Below are 27,026 nucleotides of genomic sequence, written 5' to 3' on the forward strand. Positions count from 1 at the left end.
CAACACAATTCTTATAAAATCCTTCAATTTTCCCCAAAATATTACATAATGTGTGTTTTTATGTGTATTTGTATGGTTTATATGGGCCCAGAGTGTGAAATAAAGGTATAAAAAATAATATTTCCCTTGATTTAATAGGAATTGGTCACAAAATCCATGAAATTTAAAGTGTAGATCCTGTAGGGGCTGATATCTGTCACTTATTGCTTAGATATTGTCAGTTTCTTACATTTTAAATTATTTGTTCTCTGACAAAAAATCTGTGGCCCAATTAAACCTCTTTGTATTTGGCCCCTGAACTAAAATGAGTTTGACACCCCTGGACTATAGTCATCAAATTGGGACATTTTGTGGAATAACTTGAGGAAAATTGCAGGACTAAAAAAAAAAAATTAGTTTTTTCACCAATGTGACATAAAAAATGACAGCATTATTTTATATAAACATACTGTGAGCCCTGCAAATAATGTGGAGTTTGGTTGAATTTGTGTATTTGGAGAGGCTGAGATATCTACAGCTGAATTAGTTGAGATAAACAACAATTTATACTTTTTCTGTCAATTTTACTTTCTCCTGTGGGCCAAAGTAGATGTACAAATGGCCCGGATTTGGTCACTGGGCCTTGAGTTTGAAATAACTCATCTCTACATATTTTTTTAATGATATGATTAATTAATTTTGGAGAGATACTAGAAGTCTATGTGCTTCAAAACAAAAACAACTTTTGAGCTTATTTGACCTCAATTTAGGTCAATCTTGCCTCCTCTGTAAAACTGAAACAGGTGAGTCCAATCAGGTAAATGAGCAGAGCCACCACAGTGAGCAGAGGGAGGTGTGCTCAGTTAATCAATGACGCATATGGAAATCTGATCATTTTAATCGTGCTTGATGATTCCTAAATCCCTCCAATATCTGAGCTTTGTAAATGGATCATGCCAGCAGTGACAGGCTTACTTGCACAGGTACTTCTGTTCAAGCCTCCTCCCCACCTCCTGTCAACATGGATAGCCACCAAGTCAACGAAAAGATGGAGACCATTCTGTATCAGCTGAGGCATGTAATGCGAGAACGAGACGAACTCCGCAAACGCCTCGCGCTCTCCTCGCCAGGAACTACCTTTGATGACTGCAGGTACTGCTCTGACCTCATGCACTCAGCTGCTTTTCATCCATAACAAACATGCACTGTTTTTTCTTATTCGCTGTTTTAAAGCTGTGGTTCTCAGACCCTTTTGGCTCTAGCCCCCCTTTCTCTTATTTCATCAAGAATTTTTTTTTTTTTAGAATTAGTTTTTGATCATGTTTGAGCGCAGATATTTTTTTATTTTTTTTTTTGAACTTCATTTTAGTTGAATTAGATTTATATTCCCCAAAGTGAAAGTGTAGAAATACAGTTGTTTAAGATTTTACAAAAATTACAAAAATCTATTTGAATTTTTCAGAAATTTCAGGCGACCCCATTAAAACTCCAGGCGACCCTACATGAGGTCCGAAGGTTGAAAAAACACTTTAGTGGCTCCTGAATAGATTTATTTCTATAGTTTTTATCATTTTCTGCCATCTCATGCCTGGGGTGAGACCAAGACTGACACTTTATTTGTTAAATTTCCTCTCTCTCTCTCTCAAGTACCCCCTGTTGTGTCATTGCGTACCCCCATTTGAGAAACACTGCTTTAGAACAATAAAAAGATAGATCACCCTCTGTGACTCATCAAGTTCTAATGAGGCCTTGCTTTGTGTGTGTTTACAGCGTAAAGTTTCAGTTCTGTTCATCTCGCTCACATTCTCCCAGGTTGACTCGTGTAACTTTGTTTTCACACGTCACGTCCTTTCCCTGCTTTCCTTATTTAGACCAAACTCAAAAGCAGGTCATGACTATGAGCGTCTCAAGCTGCAGTGCACACAGGCAATGGCGGAGCTGCAATCCCTGCAGAACCAACACAGCACCACCCTGAAGAGGTGCGAAGAGGCTGTGAAGAAGGCAGACTTCTATCAGTAAGTAAATAATCTACAAATTAATTTTCTCCAAATTTTGTCAGATTGCTTTTTCTGATGTTCTAATTGACGTTGTAAGCATCCGTACCAAAAAATGTAGTTGCTGCACATTTAGGGGAGACACTTTTTCACAATGTTGGCAGTTTTTCTATTGTTCTATTGTCACAATTCAAAAATACATAGCGAGACTGAAACCGGCAGAAGCAAAAAGGCTTATATGCCCAACATAATTAACATTCAAGTTACCTTTTCCAATGATGCGTAGAAAAGAAATGCAAGCCACTCTTTACTGATGATATTTTGGTTCAGATATTCAGAATATATAAATGGGAACAAAGAAAAATGTGATCTGGCAAAATTTTGAAAAATTTGACTTATAGCATCATCATACCCTCAACCAACCTAAGGGATACTGTACATTATTCAACAGCCAGTGCATTTGTATGAATCCATAGTCCCTTTTTTTCTTTTGAATTTTGCATGAAATCTCTCTGTTCTATGGTTTGATTGTGGCTGCTTGAACCTGATGGTATTTTCAGACTACATGTTGTGAGCAGAGTTCATGCCAAAGCTTGCTCTGTAATCATTATGAAAACCCTGTGGTAATGGCACGGCATCTGCGCCATGAGGATAATGCTTTGCACCAAGCGTTTGTTGTGCGGTGAAATAAGCTGTTCTACATTGACATGAAGAGAGTGCCGCTCCATTTGTTTGGTTCATTGATGCCATACTGTCCCCAAAGTGTAGGGAGCCAACATCTGGCCCCTGATGCTAACGGACAGATGAAGGATTATTGGTGTTTAAGCCTCTCCTTCTGGTTCCTGTTTGCACACCAGAGAAAGTCTTTATTATTGGTCTGTGTGTCCCTGCACTTATCCGTTTACAGTAAAACTCTGCTTTATTAATGGGACAATCACATTGGTCTGACCTCTATATTGCGTTTTAATCAATTAGCTGCTTAGGACATTGGGAAGCTTTAGCTCTTAGTCTTTGTATAAAGAGGGTTCCACAGTACAGCTTTAATCTAGAGATGGTAGAGGCTTTTCTACACATGACAGAAATAATACATTGAATTTAGTCTTTTATTCATATTGAAATTTATACCTGATGCAAAACTACCTGACATACAATATTAAATAATGAAATTTGTGATTGCATGCCATAAAACTAGAGGTCCACCGATAATATGATTTTTGTTTTTTCCTTTAATGGCTACTCTAAAGTGCTAAATTGGATTGTTAAGCTGCATAAGCAAGAACTCTAGCAATAGTTATGGAATAAAAAACTCAAGTGGTAGACCCAAAAGAATTAACTAGCCTTGAGCCGGAGGATCCGTTTGGCTGTCCATTAAGACACGGGACGATCCTTGACCCAACGCACTGGTTGTTACTGATGCCGACTGCAGTTCAATAACCATCAGACGGCATCTGCAAGAGAAGGGCTTTAAGAACAAGAAGCGTCTTCAAAAGCCTCGTCGTCTTCAACGCTACAAAATTGCCTGTTTGGAGTTTGCACGAGAGGACCAAACATGGGACATTGAAAAGTGGAAGAAAGTTTTTTTTTTTTTTTTTTTTTCTTTGAGAAAAAAAATCTAACCTTGATGGTCCTGATGGTTTCCAACGTTCCTGCATGAAGAGGAATAAAGATCATTACTGAGTCCTTTTTTGGAACTTTTAGTTGTACCTTTTGAGTTTAGTTTTTTTTAGCTATGGACTTAAACAGCCTGTTTCAGTTTAATTCTTGTTTACAATATATTGCTGACTCAAATTTGTTTTGTCTCACTCCCATTTCTTGTTTTTGCATTTTGAAGTTCTACTTAGAACCTTCTTACATTTTTTTATTTATTTTTTTTCCAACTGGTCTTAACATTTTGATCAGGGTTGTAACATAGTATTTTTTTTTTTTTTTATTTATTTTTTTTTTTTTAAACAAAGCGTTTTATAAATTAGATGCTTGTGGTTGTTCTGCAGCACCTTGCACAGCCATCTGGCGAGCGAGCACACGCAGCTCAAAGACGAGCTGGAGGCGGTGAGACAGGACAACATCGGACTGGTCAGGGAGCACAACCACATAAAGCAAGCGTGTGAAGAGCTGAGGAGGCTGCATGACGACGACCAGAGGGAGGTCGCTGATATGAGGATGCTGCACCAACAGGTACCTGTACAAAAAGTAATTCAACTACTACCCATTTCTATGAATGTTCAAATGCCAAAATCAAAATATTCCAGATTAGCTGATTGTATTCTGTTCATTTTAATAAGTGGATACTTCCTGATCATGACATTTGAGATGACTGCAACTGTTTCCTGTCTTTGTTGTAGAGTTGTTGTTTTCTTTACTGATGGGTGATATTATTGGCTGATATTTGTCATGAAACGCATCAGGTGACATCAGTATTTATTTATACATTTTTCTGCTGATGTTTTAATTTTCCCCATGTCTGCATATGTTGTCTTTGGTTGAAACTACATCTAGTGCATCCTTTTCTAGACCAATATACAGGTTTCTTTCTTGCAAAAAAAACCCATCACCAGCCCTCCCTAAGGAAGGGCATACACTTAACCATAACTGAAGTTGAATCAGTTTTCTTATTATGCACAGAAAATGATTGATATAAAAAAACATGCAGTGGGGCATCATAAGAATATTCAGCTTAATATGGTAATTTGATTGGCAATGTATGTAATTTGACCAAATATATTTTTACATATGTGTGTTAGTATTTGTAGGAGCTTTATTTTAAATGGCAAACCCTTCCATGCGTGCTAGAACAGGTTTTTATAATACATTAATGATAGGTCATGTAAATGTAGCATCACATCTCAGCAAATGTTTGAACAAAAATCTCATGTGAGAAAAAAATATTTAAGTCTCAATGTGACTTACCTGGTTAAATAATAATTTAAAAAAAGCACATGATTCAAAGGCAAAGACGGTGCTGTTTGTATAGACTCTTTGATTGTTTGTAAACATTGTGACGCATTTTGTTGGGCGGAGCTTAGCCTGGAGGCAAAACCACAATTGTCCTCACCACTAAGGTTATGTCTTTTCTGACACGCAACAAGACGCCATTCTAAAGCTGTTAAATTACTAACCTCCACAGTCTTTAGCCAGCAGCGTTTCCTGTTTTTGCCTCCAGCTAGAGTTGTGACATCACTCGTGACGTGGGCCATTAAGGGGTTTATTGCAGGTTGGAGATTTTTTTTTTTTTTCTTCCGACCCTTGGCAGTTTTACATCTTTAGTTTTAAAAGCTCCTGTATGTTAATACACATTATTTTGCAATAAAGGATCTATTTTTTTTAACCTGATCCTTAATACATAGCAAAGTATGAATGCTAGATTGAAATAATTTATTTTAACTTGATAAAGGGTTTGATCAAAAGTAAATTTTTGCAACATGTTCTCATGCAGTTGGTTGTTTAATTTTCAGGTGATGAGGGAAGGGTCCTCTGATGTCCTGAACAAGCTGTACGACACCGCTGTGGACAAGCTGGAGGCCATGAAGACTGATTACGAGACCCTGAGGAAGTGCTACAATGAGAAGACGGCCAGCCACAACTCTGATTTGAGTCGTTTGGATCAGGCCGCGGAGGAGAACCACCGACTGCAGACACAGCTGGATATGCTGCTCAAACAAAGAGACGCTGCCATCCATTATCAGCAGCATTACTCCTCCTCCATAAGAAGGTCAGGATAGAAATATTGCAGACACTATTATTTTCAGCACCCAGACTAACTGAACAGCAGCTACAGAAAACCTACAAAGTAATAAAAAAAATCATGCCTAATCCATGGCAGATAAAGCTTTACAGATCAACAGAAGCCTTCATTTGCTTTTTGTCTGCGTCTGTTTGTTTTGTTTTTTTTGGGTTTTACACAGAAAAAAATTAAATGTGCAAGTTAAGAAAACATCAAACTATATTTTCTGATACAGGTTCGACAACACGCAACAGGAGCTGTCCAAGGCCACGGCCCAGAACCAGGAGCTGCAGCGAGAGATGGACCGACTACAGTCGGAGACGACGCGACTCAAGACCCAGCAGCTCAAGGCGGCCAAAGACTGCGAGAAGTACAAGGAAGAGCGGGACTCCGTGATCAACGAATATCGCTTGATCATGAGCGAGCGCGATCAGGTGATCAAGGAGGTGGACAGACTTCACACTGGCCTGGAGATGGCAGAGGCAAAGCTCAAGAACACTTCGTCAGAGAGAAGAGTTGCCGGCGAGGAGCTGGAGGCTTTCAGACAGGTATGAGCAGAAAGAGACTTTATTTGGTCAAGAATAGCTTGGACTCAGAATGAAAATTAGCTAATTTCACAGAGGGGGGAACAGAACTACACATTAGGCTTTACACTGATCTGATCGGCTATATCGGATCGGTCGATATTTTGCATTTTATGCAATTAAAGGTGCAGTTGGTGACTTTTATAAGTGATTTTTTTTTGTCATATTTGCTAAAACTGCCACTATGTAAAGACAGCATTACATGAAACTAGTAATCTGTAAAAAAAAAAAAAAAAAAATTACTAGGCTCATTAAGTCCCGTCTACTGTAAATTGCCAGAATCCATCACGATGGTGCAAAAAGAACTAATCAAGCCAGGATTGGTTGATGGACTGTCTGACAGCTGTCGATCACAACCCCCACCCCCTTCTGCTCGGTCAAGCTCACATCTCCGAGAGCTGATACCTCCATGTTACGGCCCAGGCTTGTTTGGGTCGCCGCAAATAAGAAGGGGGGCACAACGTCAATGTTTAAGCTCATATGAGCTCATTATTTACACCAGGAAGTGTGTGTGATCGTAGCAGCGTGACCTGACGTGGCCGAGCCACAGCAATGCTCAGAGGCAGTGTGCCTATGGAACTCAGTCTGGAGTAGGAAGAATGAAAACACCAAATGCTCCCGATCTCTGGCAGACATCCAGGTTGGAGGAGAAGGCAGACGATTGACGATCAGCCCGTTATCTGAAAAACAAAACAAAAAAACCCAAAATGAATTCATATGACCGGATCGGTGATTAGGTTTTTTAAACTCACTGATCGGTGATTGGCCCAAAAATCCTGATTGTGTAACGCCTACTACACATTACTCTTTTAGTCAATCACTTTTTAAAAGTGTAGAATACTATAAAAATGTGGTCCTGAATAGTCTTTACTGCATCAAATTGTTGGTACTGCTGAGCATTTGTGATGCAGGCAAAGCTTAAGGCTTGTCAATAAGTAATTAAATGTAATTGCAACTATTGAAGAGCTTTACTTTAGAACCAGTAAGATGGAAGAAAAACAGGCTTTACAGTGTGACAACCAAGCTGGGTGTGTTGAGTTAAAAATAATTCCACTGAAGGAAGCTTTTTTGTCATCTTGTTAGTCATTATTATGAGTTTATTTGTCATTGCACATGTTACAAAGCAACAGAGCAACAAAATGACATTACATGTAGTAGTGCATGTCATAAAAATGTATTTTGTCTTGTGATTCAGAGATTATAACAGATCAAATCAATGTTTTATGTTAAAAAACCAGTCAACAGCATAATACAGAATTACATCAACACAAACCACCGACATATTGAAATAATTTATTGCTGTTTAAACAAGTATTTTTCTTTACAAATCTTCTCTCTCACACACACACACACACACACACACACACACACACACTCATGCACAGATTCCTACAGTTTGACAGCTCGTCACCTCAAGAACTAGACAACTACCAGACATAGGCAACTGGCCTCCCAAGGCCCTTGGTCTAATTTTATGCGACCTCCAAAGTAAATGTACAAAATGAAATACACAAAACAAGAGCAAGAATACATTAAATAATACAAAGAATTACAGCATTGCAGGAAACTACAGTGAAACAAGATTAAAAACACAGCAAATACTCCGAAAACACACAAGTACTACAAAAATTAAGAAAACAACAACAGTAATACAAAAAGTTACTCAAAAAAAAAAAAAAAAAAATTTACAGAAAATGACAGTGGCAAGTGCACAAAAAGACAAGAAAAACAAGAAAAAATGAATCTACAAACAAGCAAAACGACAACAGAAATACACAAAAAATACTCCCAAAAAACACAAAATGACAGGAAAAATACACAAAAGGACAACAGAAATGTACAAAATGCTTCACAATGAGCAAGATAACAACATACACAGAATGACAGAGAAACACACAAAATTAGTATAAACTTTTTTTTCCTGTATTAATGCTTAGATTGCTCATTATTCTAAATGATGACATGAATGTTGATCATGTGACCCTCTGATCAAACACACTTTTTTCGGCCATGCTGTGATAACAGACACACCCATTCTTGCAGGCTTAAGTTGTTTTTCTGACAGCGTGGGAATAAATGTTTTATTGTTTTTTATAAAGCAGGGTGAGTAAATTTAATCTGAATTTTGCTTTGAATCAAATCTAAAGGAGCTTGCATCAGCACTGGTGGACAGAGACCGGGCGATCTGTGAAAAGAACGAGCTGCTGGAGAAGTACTGTCACGAGGTGAAGGACAAAGCCGAGGCCAAGAAGGAGCTGAACCAGGCCTGCAAGGACATCGAGATGGTACGTGAGGAGAGGGATGTGGCCCGCAAAGAGAGGACGGAGGTCATCATCCAAAGGGACCAGCTGCTGCAGGAGTATTACCAGGCGAGACAGGTAGCCAGACACAATATTTAATGCTACAGTGGGGGGGAATTTATTGTCACCATAATCTCTTCAGCTCATCTCTCTTGGTAGTAGAAGCAACGTTTTAATCAACTGGGGAGTTTTATTTATTTTATTATATTAATAACTTGTGCTTTGCCCCATTTTCAGTTATGAATCATGCATTTGTCTGAAGAGCATTATGAATAGTAAATGGTGATTTTCATGATCATAATAATAAATGTATTGCGTTAAAAGCACCATAATCCATGGGCCAGAATCCAGTGTATTTTAATGAACACTGTTTTTTTGTTTTGTTTTGTTTTTTTTCAGTTGTCTGCACATGCTGTCAAAGGTCAACACTACAACAAGTGCAATCATTATGAGACAGCAATGCATGTTTTGTTATTGCAATTAAATAAATTAGTTAATTTTGTTGCTTAATTGTGACCATCACCAGCCCTCCCTAAGGAAGGATAAGAAATCTTTTATTATAGGGAGGCTATAAAAAGGGAGAGCAGTGTTACACCTAGGGGGAGGGCGAGATGGCAAGATGGCTGCTGTGGTGTGTTGGTGCGCATGGGCGACCGTGGCTCAGGTGGTAGAGGGTCGTCTTCTGATCGAGAGGTTGGGGGTTTCGATCTCAGTACCTGACTATGTGTCGAAGTGTCCTTGGGCAAGACACTGAACCCTAAGTTGCTCCCAGTGGTCGACTAGCGCCTTGCATGGCAGTCCTGTCCCACTGGTGTGTGAATGTGAGAGTGATTGGGTGAATGAGCTGATATGTAAAGCGCTTTGAGACTGTTTCAGTGGTGATAAAGCTCTATATAAATCAAGTCCATTTTTTAGTCCATTTACTTTTTTGTCTTGTTTTTGTCGTAAAATCCGTAACTGGCTGCTCTTATTCAAGAATAGAATAGAATAGCCTTTTATTATCATTACATAACATGTAATGAGATAGAGCTCCCCATAAAAATACAAACATAAGTATAAACAATGTATATACAATATAATAGATTTAAAAAAGTTCACATACACTCATATCAGTATTAACATAATACTGTGCCAGCGTATTGCATAGAAACTATTGCACATTGCCCAGTATATTGCACCAGTCAGATAATATTGCATAACAGTGTATGGTATTGTAGATTTAGTGCATATGAGAGTTCAGAGTGGTTATGCCTTTCGGAAAGAAACTGTTCTTGAGTTTGTTTGTTCTAGCTTTGATACATCTGTAGCGCCTACCAGAGGGCAGCAGGTTGAACATGTGGAAGCCAGGGTGTGAACTGTCCTTGATGATGCTCTGTTGAGGCAGCGTGAGGTGTAGATGTCCGTCAGGGAGGGGAGAGGGCAGCCAACAATCCTTTGAGCCGTTTTTATTACCCTCTGAAGCCTCCTCCTATCTGCTTCAGTGCAGCTCCCGTACCATACAGTCATACAGTACGTGAGCAGGCTCTCGATGGTCGAGCGGTAAAAGGTCAGCAGCAGTTTTGAGTCCAGGTCGTGCTTCCTGAGGACTCTCAGGAAATGTAGTCTCTGTTGGGCCTTCTTGGTAACCGCAGAGATGTTGTTTGACCAGGAGAGGTCCGCAGAGATGAGGACACCGAGGAACCTGATGGTGTGGACCCTTTCAAGAGAAGAGCTCTTGAACGTCAGGGCAACAATCCCCAAAGATTTATTTCCCACTTTCATCGCTTCCTCTGTGGATTTACTGGACATTTTACTCAAAGGTGTGCTCACCTTTGCTCACACAGTGAAGCGCCGGAGGAGAGGAAAAAGAGCTGGTGCGCTTGTGCGCCTCCGCCAGCGCGGCCGACGCACACCGTTACCGGGGATAGTCCTCTCTAACGTGCGCTCACTGTGTAACAAAGTGGAAGAACTCCAGCTGCTGTTGGGTAGAAACAGAGACTTCTCCTCATCTTCTGTTCTGTGCTTCACGGAAACGCGGCTGTGTGGAGCGGTACCGGACTCTGCGCTGCAGTTGGCCGGCTTCCAACTTCACAGAGCGGACCGAGACGCGGAGCTCACCGGGAAGAGGAAAGGTGGAGGAATCTGCTTTTATGTGAACAGCAACTGGTGTAACGACGTGACAGTGATCCTCCAGCACTGCACTGCTGTCCTCACCTGGAATCCTTGATTATCAACAGCAAACCCTTCTGTTCTCCCCGTGAGTTTGCTTCATTCATCCTGGTTGGTGTGTACATCCCACCGTCAGCTGATGTGCGCGAGGCACAGCGCACACTCGCCGACCAGATCCTGTGCATGGAGCGGACCTACCCGGACTCTTTTATCATTGTGCTTGGTGACTTTAACAAAGGGGACCTCTCACACCAGCTCCCCAAATATAGACAATTATTTAAATGTCCGACCAGAGAGGAGAAGACACTGGATCACTGTTACACCACACTAAGCAGTGCTTATCACGCCGTTTCCCGTGCTGCACTGGGCCTATCGGACCATGTGATGGTCCACCTGATTCCTTCATACAGACAGAGGCTGAAGCTCTGTAAACCTGTGGTGAAGGAACCAAACAGTGGACTAGTGAAGCAGTAGAGAAACTCCAGGAGTGTTTGGACTGTACTGACTGGGATGTTTTCAGGTCTGCAAACAGTTCTCTGGATGGGTTTACAGACGCTGTGACGTCCTACATCAGCTTCTGTGAGGACAGCTGCATTCCATCAAAGACCAGGGTGAGTTATAACAATGACAAACCCTGGTTCACAGCTAAGCTCAGAGGGCTGAGGGCAGACAAAGAGGACGCTTTCAGGAGTGGAGACAGAGCCAGGTACAGAGAGTCGAAGTACTTGGAAAGGAGGTGAGAAAAGCCAAACGTTTGTACTCCGAGAAGCTACAACATCAGTTCTCTGCGAATGACTCGGCTTCTGTCTGCAGAGGGCTCAGGCAAATTACAAACTACAAGCCCAGAGCCCCTGCTGCTGCTAACGACCTCTGCCTGGCCAACAGTCTGAATAACTTCTATTGTAGATTTGACAGACAATGGGACAGACCTGACTCCAACCCCCCTCACACCTCTGACCAGCCTCACTCCAACACCTTCACCCCCCACATCAAAGCTACAGTCTCACCACAGCTGCTTACAGAGGCTCTCTCCCCTATCTTCCCCCCCTCCCCCCCTCCCACAGAGACACCTTTCTCCATCAAAGAGAGAGATGTAAATAGACTTTTCAGGAGACAAAACCCCCGTAAGGCTTGTGGACCGGACTCTGTCTCTCCTTCCACCTTAAAGCACTGTGCTGATCAGCTGTCTCCAGTGTTCAGACATTTTTAACACCTCACTGGAGACATGCACCGTACCAGCCTGTTTTAAGGCCTCCACCATCGTTCCTGTCCCTAAAAAGCTGAGGATCACAGGACTTAATGACTACAGACCCATCGCTCTGACATCTGTGGTCATGAAGTCCTTTGAACACCTCATGCTCTCCCACATCAAGGACATCACCGACCCCCACCTGGACCCCCTGCAGTTTGCTTATAGATCCAACAGGTCTGTAGATGATGCTGTAAACCTGGCTCTCCACTTCATCCTCCAGCACCTGGACTCCCCAGGCTCCTACGCCAGGATCCTGTTTGTGAACTTCAGCTCTGCTTTCAACACTATAATCCCAGCTCTCCTTCAGGACAAGCTTTCTCAGCTGAACGTGCCAGACTCCACCTGCAAGTGGATCACAGACTTCCTGTCTGACAGGAAGCAGCACGTGAAGCTGGGAAAAACCATCTCTGCTCCCCGGACCATCAGCACTGGATCTCCTCAAGGCTGTGTTCTTTCTCCTCTGCTCTTCTCCCTGTACACCAACAGCTGCACCTCCTCTCACCAGTCGGTCAAACTCCTGAAGTTTGCAGACAACACGACCACCATCGTCTCATCTCTGATGGAGACGAGTCTGACTACAGGTGGGAGACAGACCGGCTGGTGTCCTGGTGCAGCCAGAACAACCTGGAGGTCAACGCTTTAAAGACAGTGGAGATGATAGCAGACTTCAGGAAGAACCCAGCCCCCCTCACCCCCATCGCCCTGGGAGACTCTACAGTGAGCTCTGTGGAGTACTTCTGCTTCCTGGGGACCATCATCACTCAGGACCTCAAGTGGGAGCTGAACATCAGCTCCCTTATCAAAAAAGCTCAGCAGAGGATGTACTTCCTGCGGCAGCTGAAGAAGTTCAGTCTGCCAACAAAGATGATGGTGAACTTTTACAGCTCCATCATCCAGTCCATCCTCTGCTCCTCCATCACCATCTGGTACGCTGCAGCTACGGCCAAGGACAAGGCCAGACTGAAGCGTATCATCCACTCTGCAGAGAAGGTCATCGGCTGCAATCTGCCCTCCCTCCAGGACCTGTACGCCTCCAGGATTTTGAGGCGTGCAGGAAAGATTGTGGCCGACCCCTCCCACCCTGGTCATAAACTGTTTCAATCTCTCCCTTCTGGAAGAAGGTTTCGGTCCATCAGGACCAGAACCTCCAGACACAAAAACAGCTTCTTTCCCTCTGCCACCATCCACATGAACACACCCCAAGTCACCCACTGAATCCCCCCCCCACCCGATCACCACCTCCATGATGACATTATCTGCTGCACTATATATATATATATATATATATCCTATTTATCCTTTATTCTCTATCCTTTATTTATCCCTCATCCTTTATATTTATCATTTTTATTATGATTATTGTTGCTGGGTTGTTGTTTTTTCTTTATTTTTATTTTTATTTTATTTTTTGTTTGTTTTTGTGCACCAACTACCAAGACAAATTCCTTGTACTGTCCTTAAAACTGTACATGGCCATTAAAAACATTTCTGATTCTGAGGGAAAAGGTTGCAGGGAGGAGAGAACACCATATTATTGAACTTCAATTTTTTTCTCTCTCGTAGGATAAAATAATTTTTTCCCATCTCTGCACATGCTGTCGAAGGTCAACACTACATGTAGTGCAATCTTTTGATGACAGCAATGCATGTTTTGTTATTGCAATTAATTACATTATTTTTTTTATTGCTTAATTGTAACCATCACCAGTCCGAGTGAGAATCAATATGTTTGATCTCTTCTAGTTTAAACTACAATAACCAAAGTTTTGGTCTCCATTAGTAATATAGAATACTTTTTGCTGAGCCAGTGTTGGTACTCTTTGAAATTAATGAAACTTTTGCAAATTTGATATACTCCTTAATGTGAAACCAAACTTCCAGCATCTCATCTTCAGTCCTGTTCCCCTTCAGACATTTAACCTGAAGCCACGTACCCCCTACTCCTGTACACTTAAAAAACACAATAATGTAATGTCATATACAATGTAGCCCTACAGTGAAATTTGTCTGAGTTTTACCTAAACTTTTGAGGAATATATATATATATATATATATATATATATATATATATATATATATATATATATATATATATATATACTAGAATATTTAAATTTCCTGAAGAAAAAGCAAGTGAGGATGCAGGTGCTGGCCCACGTCATTGAACACTGCATTAGCCTAGCATTACCATTAAAATTAGCTTGCATAAGCCTAACATTAACCTCTGCTAACATTAGCCCAGCATTAATATTAACATTAGCCTAGCATTAACATTACCATTCCCTAGCATTAACATTAACCAGGCATTAATATTAGCTTTAACCTAATATTAGCCTAGCATTAACCTAACATTAACATAGCATTAACCTTACATTACCATTTGTTAGCATTAATATTAGCTTTAACCTAATATTAGTCTAGCATTAACCTAGCATTAGCATTACCTAAACATTATCAGCCTAACATTAGCATTAACTTAATATTAGGATTAGCTAACATTAGCATTAAACTAACATTAATAATACTACTCCTAATGACAATTTGTGTACCCCTGGGGGTACCCGTAGCCCACTTTGGCAACCTAGGTGTTAGTGTAAGCATTCTGTCTATACAGGTCCCTGTAATTGTATTCTATCACTGCTTTGGCCCAAATCTGCCTTAATGCGCTTCCATATGAACCTGTTGTCACTTAACTTTATTGACAGAAACAAGACTCTGCTACCCTGGACATGGAGCGAGCCAACAAGGAGATTGAAATGCTGAGGAAGCAGTGTGAAGCCATTTCTCAGGAGGTGAAGGAGGCCCTGCAGGAGGCTGAGGTGGCCAAGTGTCGGCGGGACTGGGCCTTTCAGGAGAGGGATAAGATCGTAGCAGAAAGGGAGAGCATACGGTAAGAAAATGATGCCTGAAAGGGTTTAAAAAAAAAAATACTGTTTGTTTTGTTTGTCACAATGGGGAAAATGTCTCGTCTCAGCACTCTGTGTGACAACCTGAGAAGAGAGAGGGACCGAGCTGTGAGCGACCTGGCAGACGCTCTGAGGAATCTTGACGACACCAGGAAACAGAAGAACGATGCAGTGCGAGAGCTCAAAGAACTAAAGTGTGTATTTTCCCACATTTGAACTCTTACCAGATAATCCGTGTACTCTTCGTTCTTTGGTTTTAAAACGGAACAACCAAATTAAAATAACAAATAAACGGTGTGCTTATTTTGTTTTACCAACTTAAAACTAAAACAGAAATACAATTTCTCTGTGTTAAAACTAATCTTTTTTTGTTTGTGAGATATTTGGATATTTGAGAAAATGACTGAAGTCCACTGCACCTGGTTTCCCTCCACAGGTCCAGGACCAGGTCTCCTCACACAATAGGACTGTTTAGGATTTATTTCATCAGTTTTGTGGTCCTGCTCATGTTTTCATTTAGTGTGTGAATGTTTTAGCTCGTAAAAAGCTGCTCACGTTTGTTTTGTTTTGCAGTGTTACGGTCCAAATAGTATCCAGATAAACTGATTGACTATCGACTGTGAGGTTGATGTGAGGAACAATGGATGTTAGAACTTCTACAATTTGACACTTTTGCAAAAACAATTACACACCTTTTTTGAGGGCAGTAAAAATATATTTTTTGCACGTTGTAATACCGATAGCCACTAACGGCAGCCGTCAAAACACACTGAAGTTGCTCACAAGACACAAGGAGCATCAGTAGATTCATTACACCACTGATTCCTTTAATCACCTATCGTGTGTGCTTTTCGTAACATCCTTGTTTTTAGTTTTGATTTATTTATGCATTAATAATGTTTCAGTTCATCAGTAATGTGACTTATGCATTGCTCCTTTTTTTGTCCAGTAGTAAAAGTCCCCCCGTCTGTGGGTCCCTTCTGAGTGGTGAGATTAAAACATGAAGCTCAAAAGTTTCCCTTCAATACACAAGAAAAATGCTGCTTGTCTGGTTTTTGATGTTTCTGTATTTCTGTTTGTTTTAATTCAGTAAAACAAAATAGCCACATTGTTTATTTGTTATTTTGATTTGGTTTTAAAATGGAATACCCAAAGAACAAAGGGTACATGGATTCCAGTCATGTAATGCATTGGATTATTTATTCAAACAAATGGTAATGGTTTTGATATGTTGTCGTTAAATAATTTTTTGGGGATCTTCTCTGCCACCAAGTGGAAGAACTGTGTAAGTGGCTGTTTTATTTTGTGAAGAATCTTCAGAAAATAGTTTTATTATGAGCGACACATTGTTTTCTGCAGGGAAAAGATGGAGGACCAGTTGGAACAGGAAGCAAGATATCGTCAGCTGATGGCTCACAGTTCTCATGACTCGGCCATTGACACGGACTCGATGGAGTGGGAAACGGAAGTTGTAGAGTTGGAGAAGCACAGAGTAAAGACATTTTAACTGACTTTTGTATTGAATACAAAAACATGTGAATGTATTTTCTTTTTAAAATCAAATGTAAAGATTTGTACCTAAGCTTTTAAATTTCCTTTTTTTTTGTAGGACATGGATTTGAAGGCGCTTGGGTTTGATATTGCTGAAGGGGTAAATGATCCTTATTTGCAAGGAGACTGTGGCATTTATGTCACAAAGGTGGATAAAGGAAGTATTGCTGAAGGGAGATTAAGGTAAATTTCACCTGCATCACAACCTGAATATGAAAAGAGTGATAAATAAATAAATAAAAGTTGAGGTACTTAAAGGAGTAGTTATTAAAAAAACAAAACATATTATTGTGAGAAAATTAACGAAAGGGCTAGTTTTGACACAATCTTACTTATGACAGGATTATCTAAACTAAATACTATTAACTATCTTTATGGTCATTTCATCAACTAGCCACTTGTTTTTATTTAGCAGCTATAACCATGCTCTTCCTTTGCAGGGTGAATGATTGGTTGTTAAAGATCAATGACGTTGATCTAACCAATAAGGACAGGAAGCAGGTGATGAAGGCAGTGCAGAATGAAGAGGGAGTGATCAACATGGTCGTCCGTAGAAGGAAGTCGGTGGGTGGACGGGTCATCACCCCGATCCAGATCAACCTGGCAGGATATAAAGGTTAGTTACTATTAAACGTTTTTCATACAAACATGCATAATAATTACTCTCTCCTCCTCAGATTGTGGAATAGGTTTGGAAAGTGGAGTGTTTATCTCAACTTTGACTGCAGGCGGTCCAGCTGCCAGGGAATGCAATCTTTCTGTTGGGGACAGACTGTTGGCTGTAGGTATTATGGTCAAATATTCCCTTAAATTAGTCCAAATGGATCCATGTTGGTCTCTAATTATCAATAGTATTACTTTTAAAATATTTAGCATCTTTAAACAAAAAAAATGGCTGTGAAATCATCCTGTATAGATTAGACTTTTTGCTATGTTATGTAGCTTTTGTTGCTTTCTAATGCAGATAAATGGACTTGCACTCGATAATAAGTCGCTCTCTGAAGTTGAATCCCTGCTGAGAAACTGCAGAAGCTCCCTCAGCATTTCACTCATAAAGGTAACCACATTAGATCCTAAACACACAGCTGTTAATTTCACATCCTTTACTGATAAGTGTTACCGATACAAATGGGGATATATATATATATATATATCTGAGCTCAAACATGATCAAAAACTAATAGTGGTCACGATCCAAAAAGGTTGTAAACCACTGCACTAAATACTGTTTCATTCACTTATTTACTAAATTCTTTAAAATATGTATCACTCATTCATTAAATCATTACACTATTGTTGTTTTTTTCATAGTGTTCTGAGCAGAATGTTGTAGTCGGACAAAGGGGGAACTTGGATACAGAAATAAGAGAAAGGGGGACTAGAGCCAAAAAAGTTTGAGAACCACTGATTTAAAAGATTTTGTTTGCAAAAGTTGTTTACTGGTCCTTTATTTAATGAAACATTAAAAACCCATTGTTTCTCACTCTCTTTTTGATAGTATCTTCCTCAAAGTTATTCAGGCCAAAGTTTTTTTGAAACCCTGAGAGACTCTGAGAAGATGTCCAGGCTCCAGTCCTGTGAGGTTCATGGCAGAAACTCGAAGCACAACTCGTCCACACAGACTGATGTTTGCAGCTGTGACCCTGGCAGCGATGAGGACGACGTGTGCAAGGGCACCGATGACTCTCCAGAGAGCTGCACCAGCGTCCGTTCCCAACATAAACCTTTTCCTAACAGTAGCATGCACTCCCGATCCCTCTCCACCTCACACAGCCCTGCAGAGCCGCACCCAGAGTGTGGCTACAGGAGGCCGGACCTCCACTGTCATCCCCTTACCTTCACCCCTGTTCCCTCTAACTGCAGCCCTGTTCAGAGTAATGTAGAAGGAGTGCAAAACTCCCAGTTGAAGCCAGGAGGGGGCACATGGCCTAAAGTCATTGCTGGAACATCTTTCTCTGAGTGCAGCCAGCTGTTCATTTACAAAAGGCCCAAACAGAGGAAGTCCATCTTTGACGTGACTGCTTTCAGGAGACCTGAGCAAACCCCAAAACTGGACTACATATCTCTGTCTCAGCTGCCAAAGCATTCGCCCCAGAGCTCTATTTCAGAATCAGCTCAGACACCCCCGACCCCACCAGCCAGGAGTGATTCATTCAGGTTCAAACATCGACAACAAAACAGCTCTGCGTCTGACTCCACCATCACAATGGGAACGCCACCGGCCTCGCCAGAGGATACGAGTCTCCAGGACAAGCAAGAGACGGAGAACCCACCCTATTACAGTGACGCGCCTCCAGGAGAGGCCAACAGCAGTGCCAAACATTCTGTGAATGTGAATGGCAGTCGGCACAGGACAGAAGTGCAGGAAAAGAAGCGGTACCGTCCAAAATCAGCACCAGCACTTCGACGTAATGTGACGCCACTGCATATTCCTGTTCCACTGCAAGTAAGAGTTCCCTTCTGATTTAGCAACCTTTGTGTTTCATCTATGATCAGATTCAATGAAACTTTATCTACAGTAGATAGTAATTTCATCGCATTCATCACAAAATCAGATGGCTTTTGTTTTGTGTTGTTAGCGCTTTAAAATATGTATTCATTGAACATTTTTTACAAATCTTCTACAGGTACAAAGTTTCTCAAATGATGAACACTCGCCAGAGCCAATGGATTTGTTACGTTTCTCTCCAATGAGATCCAACCGCTATAGCATGCAGTTTGCACCCCCAAGCTACGGCAACATCCCAACATGTAAGTCATCCTCTTTTCTCACCATTATTATAAGCTTTCATACACAACTTTGTTGTTTAGCTGAAGAAAATCTGGTGTCATTATTTTTTTTTTTTTTACACAATATAAATTTTACATTTTGTTTTGGCGCAAAAAATGTTGTTTTATTATCTGAACTAATTGAACACCTTTGAGGCCTATACTACGAAGCTAGATAATTATATCCTGGATTTATCTCCGTTAGCTTCACCTGACCAAACATTCTCCGCTAAGTTAACCAGGTGATTCCAGCCTGGCTACATGCGCACTCTTGTGACAGAGGTGGAGAATGCAGCGTCAGACCAATCACAATCACAGAGAAACTGGAGAGAAACTTACGTCACATTTAAGGAATAATTATTTAAAAATACGAGTTAGTGTGATAAGAGGAAATCTATCTTTGTAGTATAGGCTCTTAAAGTTTTGGACCATATGAGACATGAACAGAATTGCCTTTAAACTGTTTGGATATTTGCTTCTTCCAGACGCAGCACAACGAGGTTTAGCACCGTGTCCTGCCGTGACGGCTGTAATGAGAAACCCAGTGTACACCGCCTGGAGCCACGAGGTTCAAAGTGACAGTTGTCCTCCTCACCCTCCTCTACCTCCTCAGAGCTCAGACACCAACTCACATTCACATACAAGGTAGTCTACACTAGGCTGTCAACCACATCACATGGTATTAGAAAACATCCTGATTCTGAATTAATGACAACACACATGATGATGTCCTAAAACTGAACCTGCTAAAAAAAAAAAGGAAGTGATGACATGAACAGATGGCATGTAACAAATTGCATCTTGTTTTTGGATTTGACTAATTGACCGCTCTGGGAGTCATACAGAAGTCTTTTTCACTTTCAGCCTCCAACATCAAGGTCGTCTCAGTCTGGACCTCAGCCACAAACACACCAGAGACTCTGCTGAGACAAACTGCAACAAAGCTTCAAACAGCAACTCCCTGCCCTCCAGCAGTAAACTTGGTATGTTTGGGTTGAGAGTTTGAACCAGGTTTTTTTTTTTTTTAAATGATGTGATGGCTTACCACAGCATTTAAAGAGTAACCAAACATTTCATTATCCTGGTGCGCATGTTTTAGGTAGTCTACCATTTCGGGGGGAACGCATAAAAATCCCACCAACTCGGTATCCTCGCTCCACTGGATCTGATAAAGGTATCATTGGTTTCTTCAGTCAACTGGTTTGATGTTAAATGTTTCTGTCTGAAAGAGCAAAGCCTCAATGTCTTCATACTTCAGGTTCTCTTTCACATTCGGAGTGCAGCAGCACAACACCGCCGATGTCCCCTGTCAACGTGGAGTTATCATCTTTTACCAGCCAGTCGCAGAGCTCCATATTTACCCAATCACGAATATCCGTCAGTCCCGCTCATGTTGGTGACAGGCGGAAATATGGGTAGGCCAGCTCCTCATCCAGGTCCACCATCATTCAGCACAACGGGACACGTCTTATACCACTAATTTGTCTGTCTGCTTCATTGTGATTTAAGAGCTCCAATGCAATAGAACTGTGAGGCTACACAGACTGACCATCGATCATTCCACTCTGCTCTTTCTCTTTCTCTGCTGCTGATCATTACACCCTGAAATCATTCTTTCCTGCATTGATTATTTCCTCTCTTCTGCCTTTTTCTCAGATTGATTTCTCACTGCACTTCCTCTGTTAGAATACCAACTGCAGTTAGGCCCACGTTCTTCTCTTTAAGAAGTTTGAGGTTTGTCTTGGGCTGCTTTAGGAACGTTTAGTGGATGCATGGCCTGAATAAAATCTGCAGCAAAGACTCCTCAGAGCAAACTTAAATAGAAATAATTGATCTCCTGACTCTGCAGCATGCTGCTTGTACATTTCAGTAAAACTCAAATCCAACAGATTCTTACTTGGCTTATTTATTGATTATACTGATAATGTATCATGGCTGCTTATGACGCTGTGAAGGGTTTAAACACTGCTCACATTTCCTGTTTGGGGTTTTCAAATCAAGCATTCACTGTCAGAAAAACCACTTAAACTAGAGGATTTTTTTTTTTTGAGCAAAAGTAACGAGAAGTATCTAATGTTTTAAAAAAATATGCATGTTTTATTAAGCCTCTTTAAAAAGTGGTATTTTCTGTTTGTCTAAAACTTATATTCTTTAAATCTCAAAGACCGTACTTGGAGGAGCCCCGAAATGTGACTGTCCAGAAAGGAGCAGAACCACTGGGCATCTCCATTGTGAGCGGAGAGAACGGTGGCGTTTTTGTGTCCAAAGTGACAGCAGGAAGTATTGCTCATAAAGCTTGTTTAGAGTATGGAGACCAACTGCTTGAGGTACAACAGTCAGCATGTGGTTAGCTACACAGCAGCTATGCTTGTAAATTCGTAGAGATTTGTTGAAAGAAAAAATCCTTTTTCCTTCCTCAGTTCAATGGAATCAATCTTCGCAATGCTACTGAGCAGCAGGCACGGCTGGTAATTGGGCAGCAGTGTGACACAGTCACCATCTTGGCTCAGTATAATCCTCACATGTTTCAGCTGGGGAACCACTCTCGTTCAGGGTAAAGAAAACATGGAGGAAATGTTACTAAAAAATCCGTAGCACGATGCTGAAATTAGCTTTAAATGACCTCCTGTACTCGTTACTTTTTAGGTCACGCATGGAGAGCCTCAGTAATCAGCCAACACCTCGAGAAAGTGGAGCCGTGATTCTGGATAATCGTGCACTGAGCGAGCAGGACGAGGGCACCGGGACGCCACCGTCTAAACACACATCCCCTGCCACCAGTCCCAACAATTCTTTCAGGTAATGCATAGGTAGGGTACAGGTTCTCCCAGGGGTATGCAAATTATCATCGGGGGTACATGAATAAAAGAATAAATTGTAAACTAGAATATAAATCAACCAGAAGTCAGGGGCCGATGTAAGAGTAACCATGGTGACGGCAAAACAATCTCAACAAAAAAGCGCAAATATGAGCAGCGTATTAGAGATTATTCTTCTTTTTTAGTTATACATCATTGTCCCTCAACAGGATATGTAAAATTCAGACACCCATTTTACTGTAGGGCCACATTGTCTGACATTACATCAGTGGTTCCCAACCTTTTTTTTAGGTTGTGACTTTTTGTTTTATTTTGTGTGTGTGGTGTTATATTTTGAAAAAAATAATGAATAAAACATTTTAATCAGTATTTTTTTAATTACTATAAATTACTAGACATTCAGGCGACCCCTAGGTTGAAAAACAGTAGGGGGTACATGGCTTCAGGTTAAATGTCTGAAGGGGTATGGAACTGTGAAAAGTTTGGGAACCACTGAGGTAATGCATTTCCCCTACCCCTGCTGTGTTGGAGGAAGGTTTGTGAGTATGTCATGAGGCATTGGAGCAGCACAGACATATGGCACGTGTCTCCACAGACTTTCTAATTCAGTTACACGAGGGGCTGCTGATCCTCGGCTGGTGAAACTGAACAAGGTCCACGTGGAACTGGGAGTTCAGATCTGTGGAGGAAATGTTTACGGCATCTTCGTGGAGAGTCTGGAGGATGGAAGCCCTGCTAAGGGTCCTCACTGCCTCCTACCTGGAGACTTAATACTGGAGGTATCTACAGGTTCAGTCTGTTAATCAAACCCAACAATATAAAATGAAATTTTAATGCTCGTGTTACATGATTTGTTTATTTTTATGTTTCCTAGTTGAAATATCGACAAATGCTTAGTGAATGCATGTGCATCATTACCAATCAGTCATTAGTTTCTCACATAATTATAAAATATAATTCACAATGTTTTTTCCTTACAGTATAATGGAATCAGCATGAAGAACAAAACTAAAGAAGACGCTTACCTGGAATTGTTGAAACCGGCTGAATCCATTACATTCAAAGTTCAGAACTGTAACGACAGTATGGAAAAAGTCCACAAATCTCCAGGAGATGGGTTTTTCATAAGGTACTGTGAGAACTTCTTTATCAACAGCTTTAAGAAGAAAGTGAGTTAAAGTTTAAACATAGTTTTTAAATCTGCATAACATGTGGAAAAGGCAACTTAGAAAAGTTGGATCCATAAAATACTCAAAACTATGAAATACATTTTAAATACTTTTGTGTTTCTGTTCAGTACATTTTGTCCTTGGTTTGACATTTATAACTTTAAGGTGGAGATAATGTAACTATTGTGACACTAAGTATAAGGAATCTCTAATTGTCTTCACATGCAAAATAAATCCTTATCGTTCTTCTGTCAGAGCGCTCTATGAGAGGGTGGCTGAGGTGGAGCAAGAGCTCAGCTTCAAGAAAGATGACATTCTCTATGTTGAAGACACATTACCCAACGGCAATTTTGGCTACTGGATGGCCTGGCAACTGGATGAGAAGGGGCAGAAACTGGGAAAAGGACAGATTCCAAGTAAATACATGTAAGACCTGACTGGAATGTTGCTTAACTGTTTAAAGGAGCATAGAGCAGGATGTATAAATCAGACTCCATAGTGACACTACGGTGGTTTGTGTAACTGCAGTCATCAGCCAAGCCGCCGCGGGAACATCAACTGTTTCTCACCGGAGCACAGCTGATTAGTTACTGTAACTAGAGGATGGATACCTGATGGGTGGGGTTCACACAGATATGTAGAAGTGGTGGTGGTGTTGGTCACATGGTGTAGTTAGCGTGCAGCGTTCTTCATTTCCTGCTGCAGCTGCTGTAGCTGAAGAATGCAGCTTTAACTGTGAGAACAGGATCCAGTGGAGGAGGATGGAGCAGAGGAATAACTACATGGATTATCCTTATCTTTGATACATGGATTAAGGAAATAGATCCCATGGGTCTCTTGCGTGGACTGCGTCCCTGTCACTTGTTACCTGTGCGCTGATCTGATGACATTAATAGTTGTTCATAAAATCAGTGTTTACCACTAAAACAAACGTAAATATGTCATTTATTTGAGAAAAAAGGTTTTCACTTTAAATACATGCCGATCCACACTCCAACTGTGACAGTTGTTTATTTACTCACCGTTCATGTGACTGTTTACTGTTAGACCTGTGCGGATGCCTCTGCGTACGTCTGTGGAACAAAACAGTAGTTTAGTCTACTGTGCTTGTCTTCTTTCAGTCTCCAAGTCGTTTTCTTCTCATTCTTCCTTATTTCCCATAGTGGGACGCCTCTCCAAGCTGTCGAACGCTCACCAGCATCATTTGATCTCACGTCTGCACGGAACAGCAGTAGAAAATGTATCACAATCTATTCAAAGCAATAGGTAGAAATGCGTGTGTGGACTCATTCTCTTTGATTTAAAGCGCTTCATCAACCATTAGCGTTAAAAAAAAGTAGATTTTTTTCTTAAATCCTGTCTTATGCTCCGTTAAAGCACCAAATATCTACGGTAGTTGTTGTTCAGATTAATAACAAGGCTGTGCTTTTTATATTCAAGGATGGACCAGGAGTTCTACAGAAGACACGGGATGACGGATATGAAAGATGATAATGGAACCAACAAGACTCTGTCGGCCGCTGCTCGCCGGTCGTTCTTCCGTAAGAGGCTGAAGCACAAACGCAGCGGATCCAAAGATGGAAAAGACCTGATGGTCCTGGACGCCATTAGCACAGACTTTTTGCCACTCACAGAGGGTGAGGCATGCATCAGTATAACTGAATGACTCCCACTGATAATATTTAGATAATAGAATGTAAAAGTATGTGTCGCTGTTACCAGCAGCTGCATCTGAATCCCATTTTTGTGTCATTTTTTTATTGACCTGAGCAGATGGAGCCAGTTTGCTGTATCAGCGGGTTCAGAAAGTGGAATGCTCGTCACCCAGACCAGTACTGATCTTTGGTCCTCTAGTGGAGGCCTGTAAGGACATGTTGGAGAAAGAGGCTCCCACCACTTTCTGTCGGTGTCTACCCGGTGAGTTTATTCATTATATAGACCACTAATTACACTAAGCCTTGTGAGGTAACTTGAATCATGTACTTTCAGAGATCATGAAAGCATCTCAACAGGCCATTGAACGAGGGGTGAAAGACTGTGTCTTCATTGACTTCAAAAGGAGAAGTGGCCATTTTGATGTGACGACTGTAGCGTCAATAAAAGAGATCACAGAGAAGGTACATTATCTGCACAGATACTCATAAATATTCACTTTAAATCTTTCATGATTCCTGTAGAATTGTGTAGCTACTCAAAGCATTGATGCACTAATGTATTTCCTGTCGTTGTTCTCTCACAGCACTGTCACTGTTTGCTTGATATCGCTCCCCATGCCATCGAGCGTCTTCACAGCGTCCACATCTATCCCATCATCGTCTTCATCCGCTACAAAAACGCCAAACAGATAAAGTGAGTGACCTTAGGTTAACATGTGTAAATGTCAGGCTGCACACCTGACTGCTCTATGATTTATACATCCTCACCGGTAAGTTACCGTTAACGCCTCTGAGCGCTGACAGCTTTTTTTTTTTGGGGGGGGGGTTGTTTTAGAATATCTTTTGGAAAACATAGGAAGAAGGACCAAATATAGGATTTGATGACGCAACTGTCAGTGATCACTCAAACTGTCGTCACGGCAACAAGCGCGTACACGCATGAACACACCCAACGCTCCTCCGTCCTGCAGTTACACACATACTGTACATACACGACACAATCATATCATCACTCATTGTGTTTATGGGTCATTTTTCAATCATGTTAAACGTTTCTGGAGTTTGTTTGAGGATTTCCTTTGGAAAGTGTTTTCGTTTATGGAGGCTGAAGTATTCTGTCCAGTAGGCGACCGACCGTTTTGCCTGTGTGGCGTTGTTCAGGAAGTTTGGTGCGTTTGTCGAATAGAATGTGTGAAAGTGGACCAGACCAAATTATAATGTGACAATGTTGCCAAGTTTAGCGGACTGTATGTATAAAAGCACCCTGATAGCTGCTGGATGTGCTAAGAAAACATTATAAAGACTGTCTTTGGGTTTATAATTAGTCTGTCTTATTAATTAACTCTGCTTAATGACATTAGTCTACATTTTACTGCCTCCTCTGCTGGAATTTGGGCTTTTGAAGCAGATATCTGAAAGATTTATCTGCGTTTTCATTAAGCAAGATTAAATCTGTCAACCCTCAGCAGGGGCTATACTTATATGCACAAACGTGCACACTTGGTTTGGCACTGGAACAGCTTTTCTCGGCCCGTGCAAGCGCACGCACTTGCCTACAAATCATTGAAAGGGTGCAGCAGGCGAACATGGGAGAGATTGATTCCCTCTAAGCCCTTCCTGTCATCAGATGAGTGCCAGCTGTCAGTCCAGGGGGGCTGTAACTCCACATTCAAACAAAGCCGCCTCCCACTTCCTGCTCGCTGCAGAAAGTGACACAAGCACCAAAGTTGTTGCTTTAATCTGAGATAAATAATGTGAATAAATGCTAAGAAGCAGAGAAGGAAAGATGTGAGGTCAGGGGCTTTAACTGAAGATGGAGACGAGAGGTCAAAGGTTAGTTTTTTCTTTTTACTCACAGTGGACTAGAGTTTTAAAATCAGTCACAAATAACCTGTTCACTTCACTGGTTGTAATAAGTTTATTAACGCTAATAAATGTAATTTTTTTTGTGTGTTCCAACACGATTTTATCATTTTTCGTGCTGCAAAACGTGTTTGTTTTTTTTGCTGCTTGGCACGAAAATAAACTTGAGTTGGAAAAAATTCAAAGGTTTAAACCCGGGACAACGGATCTCTCTTAACCATTGCACATAATTAGCTAACGTCCAGAAGTGTGCTGCAGATTCAGGGCTTGGAGACATGGTATAAGTCAGGCATAGGCAACTGGCAGCCCGGGTCTA

General features: G+C 41.1%; 1 protein-coding gene across 3 annotated transcripts in view; it reads left to right on the forward strand.

Annotated features, from left to right (window-relative positions):
* LOC114481282 (disks large homolog 5-like) overlaps positions 1 to 27,026 on the forward strand; it is a 40,385-nt gene that overhangs the window by 11,185 nt on the left and 2,174 nt on the right. Inside the window, exons 3-32 of one of the 3 annotated variants that reach the window (XM_028475970.1) lie at positions 963 to 1,131; positions 1,851 to 1,994; positions 3,965 to 4,148; positions 5,426 to 5,682; positions 5,930 to 6,242; positions 8,426 to 8,656; positions 14,684 to 14,868; positions 14,953 to 15,078; positions 16,244 to 16,376; positions 16,494 to 16,618; positions 16,876 to 17,051; positions 17,113 to 17,216; positions 17,400 to 17,492; positions 17,934 to 18,881; positions 19,063 to 19,186; positions 19,690 to 19,849; positions 20,069 to 20,187; positions 20,304 to 20,378; positions 20,463 to 20,619; positions 20,861 to 20,938; positions 21,369 to 21,531; positions 21,625 to 21,758; positions 21,851 to 22,003; positions 22,619 to 22,802; positions 23,004 to 23,152; positions 23,448 to 23,618; positions 24,633 to 24,829; positions 24,966 to 25,109; positions 25,182 to 25,309; positions 25,432 to 25,541. In XM_028475970.1, the coding sequence (XP_028331771.1) occupies positions 963 to 1,131; positions 1,851 to 1,994; positions 3,965 to 4,148; positions 5,426 to 5,682; positions 5,930 to 6,242; positions 8,426 to 8,656; positions 14,684 to 14,868; positions 14,953 to 15,078; positions 16,244 to 16,376; positions 16,494 to 16,618; positions 16,876 to 17,051; positions 17,113 to 17,216; positions 17,400 to 17,492; positions 17,934 to 18,881; positions 19,063 to 19,186; positions 19,690 to 19,849; positions 20,069 to 20,187; positions 20,304 to 20,378; positions 20,463 to 20,619; positions 20,861 to 20,938; positions 21,369 to 21,531; positions 21,625 to 21,758; positions 21,851 to 22,003; positions 22,619 to 22,802; positions 23,004 to 23,152; positions 23,448 to 23,618; positions 24,633 to 24,829; positions 24,966 to 25,109; positions 25,182 to 25,309; positions 25,432 to 25,541 (5,434 nt within the window). The remainder of the gene's footprint in view (positions 1 to 962; positions 1,132 to 1,850; positions 1,995 to 3,964; positions 4,149 to 5,425; positions 5,683 to 5,929; positions 6,243 to 8,425; positions 8,657 to 14,683; positions 14,869 to 14,952; positions 15,079 to 16,243; positions 16,377 to 16,493; positions 16,619 to 16,875; positions 17,052 to 17,112; positions 17,217 to 17,399; positions 17,493 to 17,933; positions 18,882 to 19,062; positions 19,187 to 19,689; positions 19,850 to 20,068; positions 20,188 to 20,303; positions 20,379 to 20,462; positions 20,620 to 20,860; positions 20,939 to 21,368; positions 21,532 to 21,624; positions 21,759 to 21,850; positions 22,004 to 22,618; positions 22,803 to 23,003; positions 23,153 to 23,447; positions 23,619 to 24,632; positions 24,830 to 24,965; positions 25,110 to 25,181; positions 25,310 to 25,431; positions 25,542 to 27,026) is intronic. The other 2 variants (XM_028475972.1, XM_028475973.1) reach the window with 2 other exon arrangements.

This window comes from Gouania willdenowi, chromosome 19 (assembly GCF_900634775.1).
Source record: "Gouania willdenowi chromosome 19, fGouWil2.1, whole genome shotgun sequence".
Classification (NCBI taxonomy): Eukaryota; Metazoa; Chordata; class Actinopteri; order Blenniiformes; family Gobiesocidae; genus Gouania; species Gouania willdenowi.